The sequence below is a fragment of the Balaenoptera ricei genome, chromosome 14 (genome assembly GCF_028023285.1).
Source record: "Balaenoptera ricei isolate mBalRic1 chromosome 14, mBalRic1.hap2, whole genome shotgun sequence".
NCBI lineage: Eukaryota > Metazoa > Chordata > Mammalia > Artiodactyla > Balaenopteridae > Balaenoptera > Balaenoptera ricei.
In genome coordinates, this window is record NC_082652.1 from 52,141,976 (window position 1) to 52,163,513 (window position 21,538).

General features: G+C 39.7%; 1 protein-coding gene across 4 annotated transcripts in view; it reads right to left on the reverse strand.

Moving 5' to 3' along the window:
- Window positions 1–748: 748 nt before the first annotated feature.
- TPGS2 (tubulin polyglutamylase complex subunit 2) overlaps window positions 749–21,538 on the reverse strand; it is a 63,612-nt gene continuing 42,822 nt past the window's right edge. For 2 of the 4 annotated variants that reach the window (XR_009497390.1, XR_009497388.1), the window contains one exon: window positions 749–2,943. Coding sequence is in view for 1 of the 4 variants with exons in the window: in XM_059895655.1 (XP_059751638.1) it covers window positions 12,608–12,838; window positions 13,984–14,144; window positions 15,915–16,028 (506 nt within the window). In the remaining 3 variants the exon portion in view is untranslated. Of the gene's footprint in view, window positions 2,944–7,302; window positions 12,839–13,983; window positions 14,145–15,914; window positions 16,029–21,538 lie in introns of those variants that run through there. The other 2 variants (XM_059895655.1, XR_009497389.1) reach the window with 2 other exon arrangements.

Here is a 21,538-nt window from a genome sequence, read left to right on the forward strand (position 1 = left end):
AGTGGTTAGGACTCCATGCTTCCAATGCAGGGGGCGCAGGTTCGATCCCTGGTTGGGAAGCTAAGATCCCACAAGCTGCATGGCACAGCCAAAAATAAATAAATAACAATTTAAAAAAATGGGCAGAGGACCTGAATAGACATTTTTCCAAAGAAGGCATACAGATGGTCAGTAGGCACCTGAAAAGATGCTCAACATCACTAATCATCAGACAAGTGCAAATCAAAACTACAATGACATATCATCTCATACCTGTCAGGATGACTATTATAAAAAAGACAACAAATAAGTGTTGGGGAGAATGTGGAAAAAAGGGAAACCTTGTTGCTGGGAATGTAAATTGATGTAGCCACTACGGAAAACAGTATATAGGGTCCTCAAAAAATTAGAAATAGAACTACCATATGATCTAGCAACTGCACTTCTGGGTATTTATCTGAAGAAAACAAAAACACTAATTAGAAAAGATATATGCACCCCTATGTTTATTGCAGCATTACTTACGATAGCCAAAAATATAGAAGCAACCTAAGTTCCCATCGATAGATGAATGAATAAAGAAGATGTGGTGTATATATATATATTCACACGCACACAATGGAATGTTACTCAGCCATAAAAAAAGAATGAAATCTTGCCAATTGTGACAACATGGATGGACCTAGAGGGTATTACGCTAAGTGAAATAAGTTAGACAGAGAATGACAAATACCATATGATTTTACTTTAATGTGAAATCTATACATGAAAACAAATGAACAAACATAACAAAACAGAAACAGACTCATAGATACAAACAGGTGTTTGCCAGAGGGGAAGGAGTTGGGGGAAGGAGAGAAATAGGTGAGGGAAATTAAGAGGTATAAACTTCCAGTTATAAAATAAATGAGTCACAGGTATGAAATATACAGTGTGGGGAATATAGTCAATAATTACATAATATTTTTGTATGGTGACAGATGGTAACTAGACTTATGGTGATCATTTTGAAATGTATAGAAATATTGAATCACTATGTTGTACACTAGGAAATAACTAACATGGTGTTATAGGCAAATTATACTTCAAAACAAACTCTTAGAAAAAGAGATCAGATTTGTGGTTACCAGAGGCAGCAGGTGTGGGGAGGAGGAATTGGATGAAGGTAGTCAAAAGGTACAAACTTCCAGATAAGGTAAATAAGTACTAGGGATGTAACGTACATGATAAATATAATTAACACTGCTGTATATTGTATATGAAGTTGTTAAGAGAGTAAATCCTATGAATTCTTATCACAAGAAAAAAATGCTTTTTTTCTGTTTCTTTAATTTTGCATCTATATGAGAGGATGGATGTTCACTAAACCTACTGTGTAATCATTTCATGATGTATGTAAGTCAGATCATTAGGCTGTATACCTTAAACATATATAGGGCTATATGTCAATTATATCTAAATAAAACTGGAAGAAAATAAAGATATTCCACAGAGGATCGGCGCAGCACATTAAAGATATGGCATTAAATCCACCACAAGGTAAGTAGGACATCTTCTGTTCCTCTGTGTCAGCGGCAGGCTTTCTTGGACTGCGATAGGTCACTGCAGTACTTGGACTATCCAGTTGGCCTAGCTAAGCAGAGGCCTTGGCTCTTGCTCTTTCAGAAAATAAACCAGAAGGCTCATTTTCCTTCAGAGAGACCCCTTACCCCTTAGTAGCATCTGCCTAGAAATGCTTTTAACCCTGCATTGCTTTCTGGGAGGGGGTTCCACAGGGTGACAGCCAGATACTTCAGGGCATGGCAGTGGGCTAGGAAACAGAAGCAATCACCCCTTCCAAAAAACATTTGAGTTGAGTACCCAAGGGAAAAATTATATTTTTGTAAACCCCAAGTTTCAAATAAGAATCTAAAATGTAGCTATACAGAAAGAGATGGATACCTGGGGAAGCTTTTGTAGCTGTTCTATCCAGCCTCAGAAAAAAAGGTGTCCTTGATGGTATGCTGATTTAGGTCATTTTGACTGGAGCTCAGCACACAGCAGCTGGTGGCAGACCTGGCTACAGAATTAGAGGAATTCAATCAACATCAGAGCGCTTCTTGGCTCAGAAGATTAGGCATAAGATTGGAAGTGACAAGGGAATAAAGGAGTCCATTCCCAGTGTAAACCATCCTCAGATATGCAGTCTCAGTGGAAGAAAATGGGCTCTAATCTAGCAGCCCGTCAGTAGGTGGTATAAAAAAAAAACTTGTCTATCTATGGAAGAAGAACTTGTCCTGAAATTTGTAAAGGTTGTAGAAGTTTAAACAACTTCCTAAATCAACATCTGTAAATGGAAGTTCACCTTTGGGTTAAATTAAACTTTATAAGCTTGTGTTTATAGAAGAATGTTGTAAGACTAATTTTTATATTTGTCTTGTGCTTGATTGAATTTTTCCTATTATTGATATTATAATATTGAAGGTGATTTCCCATTTTTTTAAATGGCCAAAAACATGATGTGTGAGGATGGTAATTAAGGCCACAGCAGTCTGTGTTAGAATCACATGTTTAAAGGAAAATAGTTTTTCTTATTAAGTTGTTCAATAAGCCTATATTCTAGAATCCCAACACTCTGTCTGGAACCTGTGTGGCCATGGTCTAGAGCCACCTATGGGAGCAGGTGTGCCTCGGGAACCACCAGAGATTTAAACAGAGATCCTCAAGTGCAATCTGTATCTCCATCTCTCCCAAGGGATGACCTCATTTAAAAAAAAAAAGTTTAAAAGTATAAAGTTGGGCACTGGAGCCTTGGTAAAGGTAAGCTGTTCTTCCAGAGGTTTAATCTTGTCCTTAATAGTTTGTCCCTCACCGTGCAGCTTTTGCTTGAGGGACGAGGTGTCTTCATTGGTCTTGAACTATGCTGAGGCCTGTTTGTGTCCCTGCTCTGGTTTCTCTCCGAGGTATTCTTTGCCACTCTTTATGCTGTGAAAAAAGATAAAGGTCACTGATCCGTAGAGGAAGAGAAGGTGATTTGAGAAATGTCACTTCTTGAGCAATTACTTCTGAATTTGGGAGTGTGTTCTCAGTCAGGCCCACCTGCTCCCTGGGAGGGCAGAGGAGATGAACTGCTTTAAGATGTAGAAAATTTGCACCTTCATTTCCCTCAGCTTTCCATGCTGGAGACCGTGCAGAGCCCTAGAGGCTGAGTTGCTTCGGGGCCTTTGGCTACAACGCGGGGCAAAGCCCAGAACCCACGCTGGCCACTCTGCAGCCAGAGGAATGGGCCCTTTTCCAAGGTATGCAGTGGCATGCTGACTCATCCCTGGCCTTCCCTGTGAGCCAGGGGTTGTAAAAAGAATATTTAAAGTATGAAAGGATGCTGTATCTTGCAAAAGTATATTAAATTGAGTAAATGTCCCTGTTCTTTGTTGAATATAGCATGTTATAAAAGGGCTTTGCAGCAGTTATTCTGAGATTTGTAATGTAAAAACAAGCCATGCGTGGTCTAAGACAGGGCTGCCCAATAGAAATGTGAGGATGGAAACGTTCTATATGTGCCCTATTCCAATATGGTAGCCACTAGACATGCGTGATTACGGAACACTTGAAATGTGACTAGAGAGACGAGCAGAATTTTATTTACGTTTAATGGCTACCTGTGGTTAGTCACTACTGTACAGTACTGGATATCACAGGTCTGAGAGAACGCATCTTTTTATGTACTTTGTTGCTGTTTATTCATTTTACAAAAAGGAAGTTTTTATGTGAAATTGTGTATAGAATTGCTGTGGACTGCCGTTCTATCAAGAACTTAAGTACAGTGTCTAAGAAGCTATGTCCACTGCCTGCCTACATTGTGTCCTGAGCCTTGGGAGTTCTTGTCCTCAGTGGAGAATTCTGTGATTGATGTTCACTGCCATCAAATACGCACTCTTCTCTCCCTACGTATCCCACCTAGAGGATGCGCTCTCTCCTCAGCGGAGTCCACATCAAGCCTGTATGCATGACCTGGTGATACACGCCGTGGCCAAGAACACATCTCCAACAGCTAAATCCACCCTGTAATAAAGCTTTACAAAGCACCACTTAGTTCTTGTATTGCTTTCACCATGGTCCTCACTACTGCATTTCACCCTTATCATCTGGGAGGCCTACTCTCAATAGAGTTTATCCACGTGAGATGAATTGGTTGGATATTGGCAAACATCCAGTTGGATGGCTGCGTTTATTTGAAGTGCTGCCTCTACCAAGGTGGGTATTGGGCAAGGCCTGGGTGTTGGGTGCTATAGGAAACATAAGGATGTGTGCCACAAAGATCCCACTTCTGAAACCACAAATAGAGGGACATTGTCTGATAAAAGATTTCTGAGTCACAGCCGGTGAGTGGCAAGAGGCAGTCTGGGAGAGACAGTTTGGATGCCAAAACATTGGCATACCAGTAACATATTGCATTACAGCAGGGTCTTCTGAGAGAGGTGGTCTCTGAGCTGAACCAAGATGTCCTGCCTCTAAAATAAAAGCAGTGGTTGCATTTTGAGGATTTAAATGAACATTTAAACAGAATTTTCACAGCTTTTTTTCTCATTATTTGGTAGTCTGTTCTATTGGTCTATCCTGGATTTAAGTATGTGGCAGCTCCTGATTTAGCACAAAATTATGAATTAAGTTTAATCTAATATTGCATGTGGTTTCACAATAAGCAGCATAGCTTGCAGTGGTAAATTAAGGCCCCCATCTCAACTACCATTGAGGACACAGAGGAAACAAGGCAAGATGATCAAAAGTTAACCGAGTGGTACAGGCGTGAAGTGCTCCCCCCTAGAGTGGGCTCTCCTTGTGAACTCAGCTTCTCAGAAGCTTTGAGGTGGAGGTAGACTGGAGCTGGACCTTGGAAGGAAGACGTGGCACAACTGGCCAGCACTGGCAGGTAGGAAACTATAGGTATGAAGTCGCAGAAGGAGAACCACACTGGTGTTTAGGAAGCAAAGTGAGAGGATCAGTAGGCAGAGCCAGATGGCTCATGTAGAAAGTTAACGGCTAGAAAGAAAGGTTACAGTCACATTACAAAGGGAGAAGGGACTAAACTTTGAGTTCTTACCTGTGTATTTAATCTTCACAGTAACTCCATAATGAAGGCTGATGTGTTAACCAGAGAATGCTTGGTGGGAAAAACAGAATCCAGTCTAGGTTGGTTTAAGCCAAAGAAGGAAATTAATCACAAGATCCCAATTTGGATTGGTACTCACCCAGTGTCAGTCAACTGTAGTCAAGGAGGCAGAGTTATACTACACAAATGTGGCTACCAGGGACCCTATGTATATATAAGTGGCTACTGTGTTGAACAGAAAAAAAGTTAAGAATACATATTGTAATCTCTAGAGCAACTGCTAAAATATAATGCAAAGAAGTATAACTTAAAATCAACAGGTAAGTTAAAATGGAATTATTTAAAAATTAAAATTAGAGGGATAAAGAACAGGGGTATAGATAAAATATGATTTGTCATAAGCTGATAATTGTTGAAACTGGGTGATGGATACACGGGGATTCATTATACTATTCTATCTTTGTAAATGTTTAAAATTCTCCATAATAAAAAGTTTTAAAAATGGATGTATTTCATATAGAAACTAAAAGGTCCCTTGGTTCTTCTGTTCCAGTCATTGTATATGCTTCACTAGATTAAAAACATTTTGAGTTCTTCTCCTGCAATGAAAGCAAAACCACCCAGACCCATTAAGTAGAAAGTTTCAGAGTCAGTGAACATTACTGTCATCATTGTGGTTGATTAAAAGCCCTGATGCTTGGAATCTTTCCTTGCAATTTTGATTTAGTAGGTCTGGAGTGGGATCTATGCATCTTATTTTCTACACACGATTCCACTGACACTGATGCATGTCCACATTTGGGGAGCACAGGAATAACCCATGTTTTGTGGATTATCCTGTGCAAGCTGCCCCTTGTCATGCCTATCCTTGGCTTGCGTACTTCCCTGCTGTAGGACGCAAGCAGCATGATGATGTGGCACTTCATGCACAGTCTTAGCTACATCAATGCATCGTGAAGCACCCTGCCATTTATTCTCTTTCTGTAATTCCAGCATAGAGTCTTCTTCCTGGGTGGTTGATTTATAGTAGTGCCTATTGCCATTTTAATTGCTTTAGTTTCAAAATATTAGTATCCTTGTGAGCTTTTCCCCCATGTAACCCACTCAACCTATGCATTGTCTGAAGCCTTTCGCCAGGAATGCTCCCTTCCCCCTTCACCAGGGCCAGCTTCATGGGCATGTGACCTGTGCAGTCACACAGAGCTCCACACTCAGAAGGCCTCACACTTGGTTTAATGCTCTCCTGTTACTGCCTTGAAATTCTTAGTTTTATCTTTGAACTTGTGTTTTGTAAGTCAAGCGTGATGAGACAAGCATACACATGGGCAGAGGAGATATGTGCAATATGTGTGTCCACTGTTCCTTACCACCTCTTTCATTTACAGCCATCGTGATTCTCGTGAGCACAGAATTCTAGTGGGCCCACCATACATGAGAGTCCAGGGAGGTTCAGAGTTAAGTACAAGGCAAGCATGTTATGTCTACAACTGAGAAAGTGGGGACACAAGGGCCCCAAAAGGTCATACTTTCTATTTGAACCAGACTTGATTTGAATGCAAAAAGAAGATAACGGCATTCTAAGAAGCATGAATGACCATGGCACCCAAACATTCCCTTTCTTACTCATGTTACTTTCCTGTATTAGCCAACCACTTACGCTGAAATGATGACACAGAAGAAAAGGAAAACATAGGGCAGCTCAAAATTTCTCTTTCTTTCAGTCCTTCCTTAGTCATCGGTAAGTTGAGGGTGTTGATAGAATGTGTACATATCAAGAAGAGAAATATCAGTTGAGCTAGTTTTGCATGTTGTTTCCACTGTTCTGATAAGAATGGAACATATATGCATACAAAAGGTATAAAGTAATAATTGTGTAATTTTTGGTAATGCTGTACATGAGTTAAATGCTCTGTAGCTGCACTAAAAACTGGAATAGCACAATAGAAAGAGGAATGATAAAATTAACGCTAATAATTTAAAGTTTTAATTTTTCCTAGAACAGCATCAAGTACCAAACAGATAAAACACTGTAACAAGTTGTGAGAGAAACCACAGAAGAAAGGTAAAACAAATTAGTACTTTTTTTTTTAACAGCTTTATTGGACTATAATTGCTTTACAATGGTGTGTTAGTTTCTGCTGTATAACAAAGTGAATCAGCTATACATATACATATATCCCCATATCTCCTCCCTCTTGCGTCTCCCTCCCACCCTCCCTATCCCACCCCTCTAGGTGGACACAAAGCACCAAGCTGATCTCCCTGTGCTATGTGGCTGCTTCCCACTAGCTATCTATTTTACATTTGGTAGTGTATATATGTCCATACCACTCTCTCACTTTGTCCCAGCTTACCCTTCCCCCTCCCCGTGTCCTCAAGTCCATGCTCTACGTCTGTGTCTTTATTCCTGTCCTACCCCTAGGTTCTTCAGAACCTTTTTTTTTTTTTTTTAGAGCCCATATATATGTGTTAGCATACGGTATTTGTTTTTCTCTTTCTGACTTACTTCACTGTGTACGACAGTCTCTAGGTCCATCCACCTCACTACAAATAACTCAATTTCGTTTCTTTTTATGGCTGAGTAATATTCCATTGTATATATGTGCCCATCCTCTTTATCCATTCATCTGTCAATGGACACTTAGGTTGCTTCCATGTCCTGGCTATTGTAAACAGAGCTGCAATGAACACTGTGGTACGACTCTTTTTGAATTATGGTTTTCTCAGGGCACATGCCCAGTAGTGGGACTGGTGGGTCATATGGTAGTTCTATTTTTAGTTTTTAAAGGAACCTCCATACTGATCTCCATAGTGGCTGTATCCATTTACATTCCCACCAACAGTGCACGAGGGTTCCCATTTCTCCACACCCTCTCCAGCATTTACTGTTTGTAGATTTTTTGATGATGGCCATTCTGACTGGTGAGAGGTGATACCTTATTGTAGTTTTGATTTGCATTTCTCTAATGATTAGTGATGTTGAGCATCCTTTCATGTGTTTGTTGGCAATCAGTATATCTTCTTTGGAGAAATGTCAATTTAGGTCTTCTGCCCATTTTTGGATTGGGTTGTTTGCTTTTTGGATATTGAGCTCCATGAGCTGCTTGTATACTTTGGAGATTAATCCTTTGTCAGTTGCTTCATTAGCAAATATTTTTCTCCCATTCTGAGGGCTGTCTTTTCATCTTGTTTATGGTTTCCTTTGCTGTGCAAAAGCTTTTAAGTTTCATTAGGTCCCATTTGTTTATTTTTGTTTTTATTTCCATTTCTCTAGGAGGTGGATCCAAAAGGATCTTGCTGTGATTTATGCCATAGAGTGTTCTGCCTATGTTTTCCTCTGAGACTTTAATAGTGTCTGGCCTTACATTTAGGTCTTTAATCCATTTTGAGTTTATTTTTGTGTATGGTGCTAGGGAGTGTTCTAACTTAATTCTTTTACATGTAGCTGTCCAGTTTTCCCAGCATCACTTATTGAAGAGGCTGTCTTTCCTCCATTGTATATTCTTGCCTCCTTTATCAAAGATAAGGTGACCATATGTGCATGGGTTTATCTCTGGGCTTCTATCCTGTTCCATTGATCTATATTTCTGTTTTTGTGCCAGTGCCATACTGTCTTGAATACTGTAGCTTTGTAATATAGTCTGACGTCTGGGAGCCTGATTCCTCCAGCTCCATTTTTCTTTCTCAGGATTTCTTTGGCTATTCGGGGTCTTTTGTGTTTCCATACAAATTGTGCAACTTTTTGTTCTAGTTCTGAAAATGGGAAAAATGCCATTGGTAGTTTGATAGGGATTGCATTGAATCTGTAGATTGCTTTGGGTAGTAGAGTCATTTTCACAATGTTGATTCTTCCAATCCAAGAACATGGTATATCTCTCTGTTTGTATCATCTTTCTTCCATCAGTGTCTTAATAGTTTTCTGCATACAGGTCTTTTGTCTCCTTAGGTAGGCTTATTCCTAGGTATTTTATTCTTTTTGTTGCAATGGTAAATGGGAGTGTTTCCTTAATTTCTCTTTCAGATTTTTCATCATTAGTGTATAGGAATGCAAGAGATTTCTGTGCATTAATTTTGTATCCTGCAACTTTACCAAATTCATTGATTAGCTCTAGTAGTTTTCTGGTAGCATCTTTAGGATTCTCCATGTATAGTATCATGTCATCTGCAAACAGTGACAGCTTTACTTCTTCTTTTCCAAGTTGGATTCCTTTTATTTCTTTTTCTTCTCTGATTGCTGTGGCTAAAACTTCCAAGACTATGTTGGGCACCTTTGTCTTGTTCCTGATCTTAGAGGAAATGGTTTCAGTTTTTTACCATTGAGAACGATGTTGGCTTTGGGTTTGTCATATATGGCCTTTATTATGTTGAGGTAAGTTCCCTCTATGCCTACTTTCTGGAGGGTTTTTATCATAAATGGGTGTTGAATATTGTCAAAAGCTTTTCCTGCATCTATTGAGGTGATGGTTTTTCTCCTTCAGTTTGTTAATACGGTGTATCACATTGATTAATTTGTGTATACTGAAGAAGCCTTGCATTCCTGTGATAAACCCCATTTGATCATGGTGTATGATCCTTTTAATGTGCTGTTGGATTCTGTTTGCTAGTATTTTCAGGATTTTTGCATCTATGTTCATCAGTGACATTGGCCTGTAGTTTTCTTTCTTTGTGACATCTTTGGTTTTGGTACCAGGGTGATGGTGGCCTCATAGAATGAGTTTGGGAGTGTTCCTCCCTCTGCTATATTTTGGCAGAGTTTGAGAAGGATAGGTGTTAGCTCTTCTCTAAATGTTTGATAGAATTCACCTGTGAAGCCATCTGGTCCTGGGCTTTTGTTTGCTGGAAGATTTTTAATCACAGTTTCAGTTCCAGTGCTTGCGACTGGTCTCTTTATATTTTCTATTTCTTCCTGGTTCAGTCTCGGAAGGTTGTGCTTTTCTAAGAATGTTTCCATTTCTTCCAGGTTGTCCATTTTATTGGCATATAGTTGCTTGTAGTAATCTCTCATGATCCTTTGTATTTCTGCGGGGTCAGTTGTTACTTCTCCTTTTTCATTTCTAATTCTATTGATTTGAGTCTTCTCCCTTTCTTTCTTGATGAGTCTGTCTAATGGTTTATCAATTTTGTTTATCGTCTCAAAGTACCAGCTTTTAGTTTTATTGATCTTTGCTATCATTTCATTTCTTTTTCATTTATTTCTGATCTGATCTTTATGATTTCTTTCCTTCTGCTAACTTTGGGGTTTTTTTGTTCTTCTTTCTCTAACTGCTTTAAGTGTAAGGTTAGGTTGAGATTTTTCTTGTTTCTTGAGGTAGGATTGTATTGCTGTAAACTTCCCTCTTAGAACTGCTTTTGCTGCATCCCATAGGTCTTGGGTCGTTGTGTTGTCATTGTCATTTGTTTCTAGGTATTTTTTGATTTTCTCTTTGAATTCTTCAGTGATCTCTTGGTTATTTAGTAGTATATTTTTTAGCCTCCATGTATTTGTATTTTTTTACAGATTTTTTTCCCTATAATTGATATCTAGTCTCATAGCATTGTGGTCAGGAAAGATACTTGATATGATTTCAATTTTCTTAAATTTACCAAGGCGTGATTTGTGACCCAAGATATGATCTATCCTGGAGAATGTTCCATGAGCACTTGAGAAGAAAGTGTATTCTGTTGTTTTTGGATGGAACGTCCTGTAAATATCAATTAAGTCCATCTTGTTTAATGTGTCATTTAAAGCTTGTGTTTCCTTATTTATATTTTCATTTTGGATTATCTGTCCTTTGGTGAAAGTGGGGTGTTAAATTCCTCTACTGTTATCGTGTTACTGTTGATTTCCCCTTTTATGGCTGTTAGCATTTTCCTTATGATGTATTGAGGTGTTCCTATATTGGGTGCATAAATATTTACAATTGTTGTATCTTCTTCTTGGATTGATCCCTTGATCATTATGTAGTGGCCTTCTTTGTCTCTTGTAATAGTCTTTATTTTAAAGTCTATTTTGTCTAATATGAAAATTGCTACTCCGTATTAGTACTTTTAATGGTACTGTTTATCTGATTTTTGGACAAAGGCCCCCATATTTTCATTCTGCACGGGGTCCTACATATTGGGTAGCCATTCGTGCTCTTGAGTGCTCTGCTCCTCCTGAGGCAGGTTTCAAACCTTTCCTTGTTGGAACCCCCTTCTGTCTACAGCCCTTCTTTGGGGATTCCACCTGATTGTCACTGATTTAAAGGGTGCCATTGTTTCGTGGCTCCTCTGCTGCTTCATTTATGAAATCCAGAGCTGGACCAGGACTTAAGAAATAATTCAGGGGCTCCATGATCTCTAGAGGAAGGACACCTGCCACAGTGGAAGATGACACAACTTCTCAATCCCCTTCTAACCCTGACTTGGGGAGGCAGCCAAATGCTGGAATCTCTTATCTGGCACTGCTGGTTCTCCCTTTGATGAGTTTTGGCAGAAAAATGCTTCTGGAAGACTAAACCTCAGCTATTATCCTTGACAACTTGGTTCCTCTCTATCCTTTTCTGCTACCCCATGAATTGTTGAGCAGTTGTGAGTAGGCAGAGCAGGTGGAGGCTCTTGTCAACAGTGACTGATTTCATCAAAACTCTGCATGAAGAGTCCTGGCAAAGCACTGCTTGGGAGGTTTTGTTTTGTTTTGTTTTTAATGGTACAGCAGAATCACCTCTTCTTTTAAAAAAAAAGTGATAAAGATAATTTTGGCAAATGTGCAACTATCACATCACAAAACTGGAAACAAGAAACTTTATAGGAAACCGATGAAGATGAGAAACTATAGGAAACTGAAAATGAGCAAAGCAAGATCTGTTTGTGGTAAAGGATATAAAGAACATAAAAATGTATATTCAAGGTCTTTCGTGGAACATTATAACCCATCAAATTAAGGTACCAATATTCTCTAACAAAAATTAACTGATCTGAGGAAGGGTAATGCAGAAGTATTCTAATGCAGTGCTGCCCAATAGAACTTTCTGTGATGATACAGAAATGTTTCATCATCTCTGTGCTAATACAGAATCCACTAGCCACATGAATACTCCCATTGTGGCTAATATAACTGAGGAACTGAATTTTTAACATGGCTTAAATTTAGCTGCTTTAAAAAGTGGCTACCAATTGAGCAGCATAGTTCTAATGCCTCATAGGTCAAAACCAGTGGTTTCTATGGGGGACTTCTCTAATTACTGTTGAGGGGTAGGGGGTTGGAGTAGAAAGAGAAGAAAGCTCTTAAGAGATCTACTTAGTCACTTACACAACACCTTACATTCGCCACAGCTTCCAGAATCAGTAGGTGGCACAACCTGCTGTAAGGGGTATGAGGGAAGGATTCTTGGGGAGACCTGAGTATGCCCTTCCAACTCCTGGCTCAAGCCAATGGCAGTAAAAGGCCTAGGATTTTGTCACTCAGATGGGGAGAGGACTATGGTTCCACACACAGAATCTGAGGCTTGGGCCACGCCTGGGGCATCTGTGCATGGAAATCGTCACTGTGGGGCTGGTAGGGAGCTGGAGGTGGGGCGCTCATTTTCGGACAGGGTTTCCAGAGCCAGAGGAGGATCTAGAGGTGGAAGGAGGACCTGCGGGCCCTTTCTGGCCACCTGCAGGCTGAACAGACCCTTTCTTTTTGGGGATTAAGGTCTTGTTCTTGCTCTTGAACACTTTGCTGGGATCCAGCTTGTTCACAAAGGAGTCGGTCTCTTCCGTGAGTAGGTTTGTGTTGTAGGTGATGGGTTTATACATGTTGAACCATTGCTGTAAGGCAGAATTAGGAGAGAGGGTCACGATTCAAAGGAGAAGAGCATGTGTTTATGTTCTTTAGGGGAGATACAGGGGTAGAGAGCTGGGGAGATGAGGCAGAGTAAAAGACTTTAGGAAAAACTGCCTCTAAAATCTATTAGCACTTCCTTTAGGTAAAACGGAAGACAGGCACACATTGCTTTATGGGGTCTCATAACCTTTCAACATGAGGCATAAGAATCTGAGTAAAGGGAAGTTGCCTGCTCTCTTCCCAACAGGCTTTCTGGGCAGCTGAGGGCAAACGGCATCTACCTTTATTTTCATTGATCACAACTACCCACTATGTTGCCTGGATGTATGTCACTGTCATGTGACATTTGAGGAAAGTGAGGTCCACTCGATGAATACACACATTCATCGAGTCCCTCATTTTTTGCCACCCAGTCAAAAGTTCTTCTAGACACACCTGGTGCTCTCAAACCAGGCAGTATATCAGCATTACCTGACATCTGTATGTTTAAAATGGTGTCTGGATCTATAATATAAATGAGGCACATCCATACTTTGAAATACTCTGTATCATTGAAAAAGACAGCTCTCTATATATTGATAGGGAATGAGCTCCAACATGGAGTTAAGTGAAAAGAAGGTGCAGAACAATGTGAATAGTATATCGCACTTGTGATTTAGAAAAAAGGAACCAAAAACTGTATGCATGCATGCTTTCTATCCAATAAAGTAACTCAGTGAGGGCACAAGAGAAACTAACAGTGCCTACCTGTGAGGAAGTGGATGGGGAAGCTGGAGAACCAGTGAATAAGAGACTGATTTTTCACTGTTGCTGTATGCATGTACTGCCTATCCAAAATGAATGATCAAACCTAATCTCCCCCCGCCACCCACCCCTTTTTATTAGAAGTAAAAACTCCCCAGGTGATTCTGAGGATCAGCCAAGTTTGGGAACCACTTAACTAGATTAGTATAAAGTGAGGTTGTCCACCTAAATTGGAAGCACCTGCCTTGCTTATTGAACATATAGGCTCCTGGGCTCAACCCCAGATCTGAATCAGATGAGGAAGCTGGGAATCTGCAATTTAAGCATTTCCTCCGAAGATTCTGATACATTCTACAGTTTGAGATGACAGGTGGTCCCCCCTTACCTTGGCCTGTGGGCTAATGCCATAGCTGGTGAAAGCATACTGCCACTGGGGCAGGCCCAGGTGGGTGATAAGCAGGCGATAATAGGCAGTAAAGGTATCTGTGAGAAAATGCCAGTATAATGCTCTGTCCAGGAACCAGATCTCAGTGTCTTGTGCTAATGCTGAAATAGCAGACAAAGGACATAAAGGAAGGGATGGCTTAACACTTTTTTCCTTGTATCTATAAAGTCAACATCTACTCATGGTTAAAACAAATTTCAATAGTAGAAGGAATGTAAACTCTAAGTAAAAATTCCCTTTTTTCCCTTCCAACCTCCCAGTTCTGTTCTCCAGTGGCCACTGTTACTGGCTTCTTTATATTCTTTTACAAATTCTTGATCAGTCAGTCGACTGATCTATCTGCTGGGCTTTGGCCATCTGTGCATTCAGGCTATCTAAGCAGCACTCCTTTCTTGTGCGGGCTCAACACTCCCCCTCCCCCAATAGGTACATACTGTGGTCTCAGCCTTCCTGATGGAGAGACACTCTGTCTGAATAGTTCTGGCTTTCTCAGGAGGTCTGTCAGGAATTAGAAGTGCTGTGAGAAACCACCATGGAGGAGCCCAGACCAGCTTCCTCTCCTGGGACTCCTGCCTGTGCGGCTGTGTGATGTGCTGGTTGAGCTGAAGCAGGCACTATTGTACCGGCTCCTGCCTCACGCTTGCTCCTGACCGTCCATTCTTAGTACTCCTAGTTCATCTCCTAGGCCTCTCCTATTTCATCTCCTGTCTAATGGCTGTAACATCTCCCTAAGTGGCCTCCCTCCTCCAGTACCTTCCACTTCCATTTCTGCTTGTGGTCACATTTTCATTTGAATCCTGCCATACTTCTGCTAAATAACCTTGACACCCCACCTACTTCCACATAACGTCCAAACTCCTTCACCTGGCTTTCAAAACTCCTCAGGAAAGGGAATAACTGGGCTTCTGGTGTCATCTCCTCCTCATCCACAAGATGAACCATGTGGCCAATGAACTGGAATTGTCATTCCCCCCAAATCAGGTGCATTCTCCCATGGCATGGCTTTTACCCATATCCCTTTGCTTGGATGCCCCCTTTTGCCCCCCACCCCACACCCCCCATATCTCATTCAGACCTATACTTCAAGATGCAGTTCATTAGTTGTGGCTCACTGGCTCCTTAGTTGCGGCACACGGGCTCTTTAGTTGTGGCCCCACGTGCTGCAACTAAGACCCAGTGCAACCAAATAGATAAATAAATAAATATTAAAAAAAAAAAAAGATGCAGCTCAAAGGCTACTTCACAAAGACTCCTCCAGCTGGAGATGATCTCTCCTTTCCCCCAGAGGTAAACCCTGGTGTGTCTTCTCACCCTTTGCAGGCAGAAAGCTACTTGAAGAGGCCTGGACCTTGTCCAACTCTGTAGTTCCTAGGGACTGAGTTGCTGTTAGGGGGCCAGGTGACGCCCACTGCTCAAGAAGCCAGAGCCTTTTTCTCTTGATTTCCCATCTGGGATCTTAGATTGAGGTCTAGTAATTCAGGTTTTTATTGCTGTTAATTGGTCTACATAAATACGTGTAAAAGACAGACAATGTTTTTCCTGGATGCTTTTCTAATGCATGAGCCTGCTGGAGGAGTTATAAACAGAATGACTATTTCTTTTAGCTTTTATTCACTTATTATCCTAATCTTATTATTTTGCAGTAACTCACAAGTGACACAAATGACAATAGCTTAAAAAGACTCTAGTAATTGGCCTGGAGGGGGATGCTCAGAGAGGACCAGAGGGGTTTTCTGGGTCTTGGCATCTACAAGAGACCCAGCAGCACCTCAGGAGGTCGGGGAAGAGCCTGCCTTTTGTGTGATGGCTGGAGAGCAAGGTCAGCCAAGGCCATTCCCAAACTACAGGACCATGCCTGCCATGATTCTTACCTGGTTTCCCTCTTTTGTAGACAAGGCAAACCTTCCCATTCCCGTTGCAAGGATCCAGCTCAAATATTACACTGCGAGAATCAAAGTGAGGCTTCTCTGGCTGGTTCTCACTAGCTGCAAACCCAGAAGTTAATGGTAATGTTCAAACACACTCAGCTCAAACATACTTATTCATCCAGCTTTGCTTGGATGAAAAAAACAGAGGGAAAAAAAGCCTTATCTCAAACATATTCTTAACTATTATTTTCAAATGTGGACCAAATGTATTCTATACTCTAAATGCCCTGGGTCTTATTCATGGTCTAAGCCTCTGTCTGGGCTCCCCTACCACCAATAGACAGTGTCATGGAATCTGGGGAAGGGGGCATGAGGACAACAAACTGAACTTCTTGGGAGTGGGACTACATAAGTCAGAGTAATCTGAACAACTTTTTTCTTTTTCCCCAGATACATGCTTTCCCCTTGTTTATAGCACTTCATGATCTTTTGATTAGAATCCTTTTTCCTCTGTCTAAAATGTATATTTGTGGCATTTTATGTTTATTTCTATTATAATTATAACATTATAATTAATGCTAAGTCTGGCTCTGTTAGAAATACCTACCTAGAAATGAAATACCATGATGTAACAGAAAAAAAGATAAATTCTTAGAAATGCAAGCATCAGAAACCTTCTCTACTGCTTCTTTCATTACAGCAATTATGCAATAATGATTAGCATTAGTGACTGGGGTGGAAAGGGTTTAACAAACCTAGGAGAGATTGGATAAAACAGAGTATATAAAAATGATATTTTTGATTTACACAAATACCCATACATATAATTTTACATAAAGGCATAAATATTTACATTTCTAAATAAGAGGGCTTTTTGTATCTTTGTTTCTTTCTTTAACATGGTTTTACCCTCCCCTGGTGGTTATACCTTCATATTCTTCATCTCATATGGTCCTAGGCAGACATATAGGTATACATTTAAATTCTGTGAGATCATTTACTATATAAAAATGGGATACCACACATGTTACCTGAATCTTACTTTCTATACAATAATACCATGTGGAAAGCCCTCTAAGGGTTGTAACTCTAATGCATTTTTTTTAATGGCTGCCTGACGTCTGTGGGAGTGGATGCACCCTAATTTATCCTGTCAGCCACCTATTGATAGGGGGCCAAAATTATTCTGCTGCAAATGCTACAGTAATCATCTCTGTACCTGTCCCTTTGTTCTGGTGCTTTTGTTATATGGCTAGACACCCTGAAGTATTATAGAATGGACATTGCCAGACTGCTTTTTGAAAAGGCCTTTGTTTTTGAAAGATATTTTCATGGGATATAGAATTCTAGGTTGACAATTTTTTTCTTTGAGTATTTTACATTTTTTTTTAATCAAATGAATTTGCTTAAAGAATATTTTATTTTTCAATTTTTAATGTATTTATTTTTTCTTCCGGTCTAACAGCATGATTTTCCTCTGATTTTTTCTTTCTTTCTTTCTTTCTTTTTATTGGAGTATAGTTGATTTACAATGTTGTGTTAGTTTCAGGTGTACAGCAAAGTGAATCAGTTATACATATATCCACTCTTTTTTAGATTCTTTCTTTTCCTATATAGGTCATTACAGAGTATTGAGTAGAGTTCCCTGTGCTATACAGTAGGTCCTTATTAGTTATCTATTTTATATATAGTAGTATGTATATGTCAATCCCAATCTCCCAATTTATCCCTCCCCTTTCCCTGAGTATTTTATCTTGATTGAATTGTTTCCAATGAGAAATATGCCATTGTCCTTATCTTTGCTCCTTTGTATGGAATTGTCTTTTCCCATTGACTGCTTTTAAGATTTTCTCTTTATCCCTGATTTTGAGCAATTCATGTTTCCTAGTATTGTTTCTTCATGTTTCTTGTTCCTGGCTTGTTAAGCTTCTTAGATAATGGTTTAAGGTTCCAAGTAGCTGGTACAGTTTTGAGCCACTATTTCTTCAAATAGTATTTCCTGGTCCATCCCCCTCTTTTCAGGGACTCCAATTATACATACATTATACCATTTGTTGTCCCTCAGTTCACTGATGCTCTTTTAAAATAATTTTTTATTTTCTTTCTGTGTTATTTTGGATTGTCTATTGTTATGTCTTTAAGTTCTCCAGTCTTTTCTTTGGCAATATCTAAACTATTGTTAGTCCCATCCAGTGTATTTTTCATCTCAGAAACTAGTTTAATCTCTAAAAGTTAAGTTTGGATTTGTTTTTTCCTACCTTCCATGTCTGTACTAAGTTTTTGGACATATAGAATATAGTAATGACTGTTGTAAAGTCTGTGTCTGCTAATTCTAAACTGTATCTCAATTCTGGATTGGTTTCAATTAATTTTTCTCCTCATTATGGTCATTTTTTCCCTGCTTTTTTGCATACCTGGTAATCTTTGATTGGATGCCAGAAATTGTTAATTTTGCATTGTTGAGTGCTTGCTATTTTTATATTTCTATAAATATTGTTGAGCTTTGTTCTGAGACACAGTTACATTACTCGAAAACAGATACTTTCCAGTCTTGTGCTTAGTATTTGACAGGCAGAACCCAAGGCAGCATTTAACCTAGGGCTAATTTTTTCCCCATTACTGAGGCAGGACCCTTCTGAGTACTCTACCTAATTCTATGTAAGCCATGAGGTGTTTCAGCCTGGCCGGTAGAAACGGACACTATTCCTGGTACAGTGTGAGTACCAGGCATTGTTCCCTCTAATCTTCTTGGGTGGTTTTGTCCCTGGCCTTGGGCAGTATCTTCACATGTGTGTGCTCATCAGTTCTTTCCTGAATACTTGAGGAGGACACTCTGCAGATCTCTGCAGTTCTCTCTCTATGCAGCTCATTCCTCTCTGTTACTCAGTCCTGTGAACTGTACCTGTCTTCATCCAGCTGGGCTCTTAGTTCTGTCTTCTCAATTAACAGGTACAACATGTTCTCCTTGGGTTCCCTTCTCTACGCTGTCGACTGGAAACTTTCAGATAATAAGCTAGGGTTCACCTCATTTGTTTCCCATCATTCAGAGCTCATCGTTCTTCTCTGTGTGATGGTCAGTATCTTGACAACATCCATTGTTTTATATATTTTGTCTGTTTTTGTTTTTTTTGTTGTTCCAGGTGGGAAGATAAATCTGGCCCCTACTATTCCATCTTGGATGAAATCAAAAGTCCAGACTGTAGGATCCCACCAAGTTTTAGCAGCCTTGACTGATGCTAACTGGGGTCTGCCCTCAGGTGAAAAGTTATAAAAATAGGAAAATCATTCAGTGTGGTTCCCTTCTGCCATTTGTAGATGCCACTCCAGTTTCTGCTTATTTTTGGTTACTCTCCAGTCCTTTTAGGTAATTATTTTAAAAGTTTCTCCAGAGTTTAGAGTATTATCTCCACAAGTCCTGATCTGGTAAAAGGTAGTATGCCACATGGCCAGAATCATAAGGTCAAATCTACAATGTCACTGTCATTAGTTCTTCACTGAATTTTTGGTTTGGTTTTATCTCCATGTGCACATTAGCACACTGTCCTACAGTCTGTGCCTAATAATTTCACCCTCAGGAATAACAGTGGATATCTTTCTGTTACCTGTTATTTGCGCTGGTTCTTGTTCATGGTGTTGTGTTTCTTCACGTGCCTGGTTCTTTTTTAGTAGGATTATTTTTGAAAAATTATTTATAAAAACAATGAGGTCTAGGATAATATTTTCTTCCTCTAGGGAAGAATTTTATTTTTATATGAGTTTTATACTGAGATATAATTCACCTACCATACTATTCACTTAAAGTGTACAATTTAATGGTTTTTAGTACATTTAGAGCCATGCAACCATTAACACAGTCAATTTTAGTACATTTCTCTGGAGTGAATTTCTGTTTTTTTCTGCCAGGCCCCTGAGGAGATTAGTAATCTGGAATCAAATTAGTCCAATTTTGGGATTTAACATTTTCTGGGATGCACAGGTGACTTATACTTGGGCTTCGGTCCATGTGAAGAGTGGTTATTTCTGGTTCATTCTATCTTCTAGAGTATATAGCTCCTCACGGTGCTAACCAAAAGGGTAGGGTAGTTTTTATGGGTGCCATCTTTTGTAGGTTCTAGACTCCATTTTATTCTTCTAGTCTCACATATGGGTCAAATTCTCAATTTTTCAGTAGCCTCATTGCCTCTTTTGAAAAGGACAGTGTATCCTAGGCAAAAGCAACCCTAAACATTGAGCCTCTGTCCTGGATTTCTGTCTTCTTCTGGATGTTGATCTGGTGCTATCTCATCATCTTATTAGCTCTTTGATGATTTTTATATGTTCCCTGACTTTTCAGTTGTCTTCAGCAGGAAGACTGCTCTGAATTACCTATCTATCTGCCATTATCAGGAGGCCTCTTCATCAGTTTAAGTATGCTCCTGAAAATAACATATAGATGAGCTTTGCTTTTTATATCAATCTGATAGTTTCTGCTTTTCAAAAGGGAAATTCAATTCCAGTACACTTAACATAATGATTTATCTGTTTTATTTTATTCCTCTTAATGTTTTGTTGCTTATTTTATAATGTTGTTTCTTTTCCCTTTTTCTTATTTTTACTCATGTGATTCAACATTCCCTTTATTAGGTTAGAGATTCTAGAGTAATTTTTTATTCCTTTAATGGTTATCTTCCTTTTTGTTATGTATTTGCATGACTGGATCCATATGATTCTACCCTTACTTGAAAACAATATGCCATTGTTTCTCTAACCAAATGTGGTATGCAGAATTCTAAGATGGCCCCCAAGATTCATGCTTGTGTGTATACACACCTGTACAACCTCCTCCCCTGAGTGTGGTCAGGACCTATAATATGATGGAGTAGTCATTCCCTTGATTAGGTAACATTATGAAACTCTGTTGTAGCAGACTGGAGAGAAATATTCCTGCTGGCTGAGAAGCAAGTGGCCATATTGTGAGAGGGTCTTGTGGCTAGAATCTGAGGGCAGCCTAAATGAGCCAAGAGCGAGCCCTGGCCAACAGGCAACAAGAAAACAAGGACTTAGTCCCACAGCTGCAAGAAACTGAATAAGGTCAACCACCAGCGAGCTTGGAAGAGGCCCTTATGCCTCAGATGAGATCACAGCACCAGCTGACACCTTGTTTTTAGCCTGAAAAGATCCTAAGCAGAAGACTGCTAATCTGTAGCTAAATTTCTGACTCATGAAAACTGTTAGATAATAAATTTTTAGTGTTTCAAGCCATTAAATTTGTGGTAATCTGTTATACATGAATAGAAAACCAATACACCAAGACACTCTGTTTCCCCCAACAAGGCATACTATTTCTTTCCTACAGTAGGATGAGGCTTCCACTTTCTACTTCCTTTCCTCTTTGTCCTACATTTTCTATTAAAAGGACTCTCTGGAACATTCTTTGTATTAGTTGCTAGGGCTACTGTAGCAAAGTACCACAAACTGAATGGCTTGAATAGCAGAAATTTGTTATCTCACGCTTCTGGAGGCCACAGATCCAAGGTCAAGGTTGGTTCCTTTTGAGGGCTGTGGAGAAGAATCTGTTCTATGCCTCTCCCCTAGCTCCTGGTGGTTTACTTGCAACTTTTAGCTTTCCTTGGTATGTAAAAGTACCA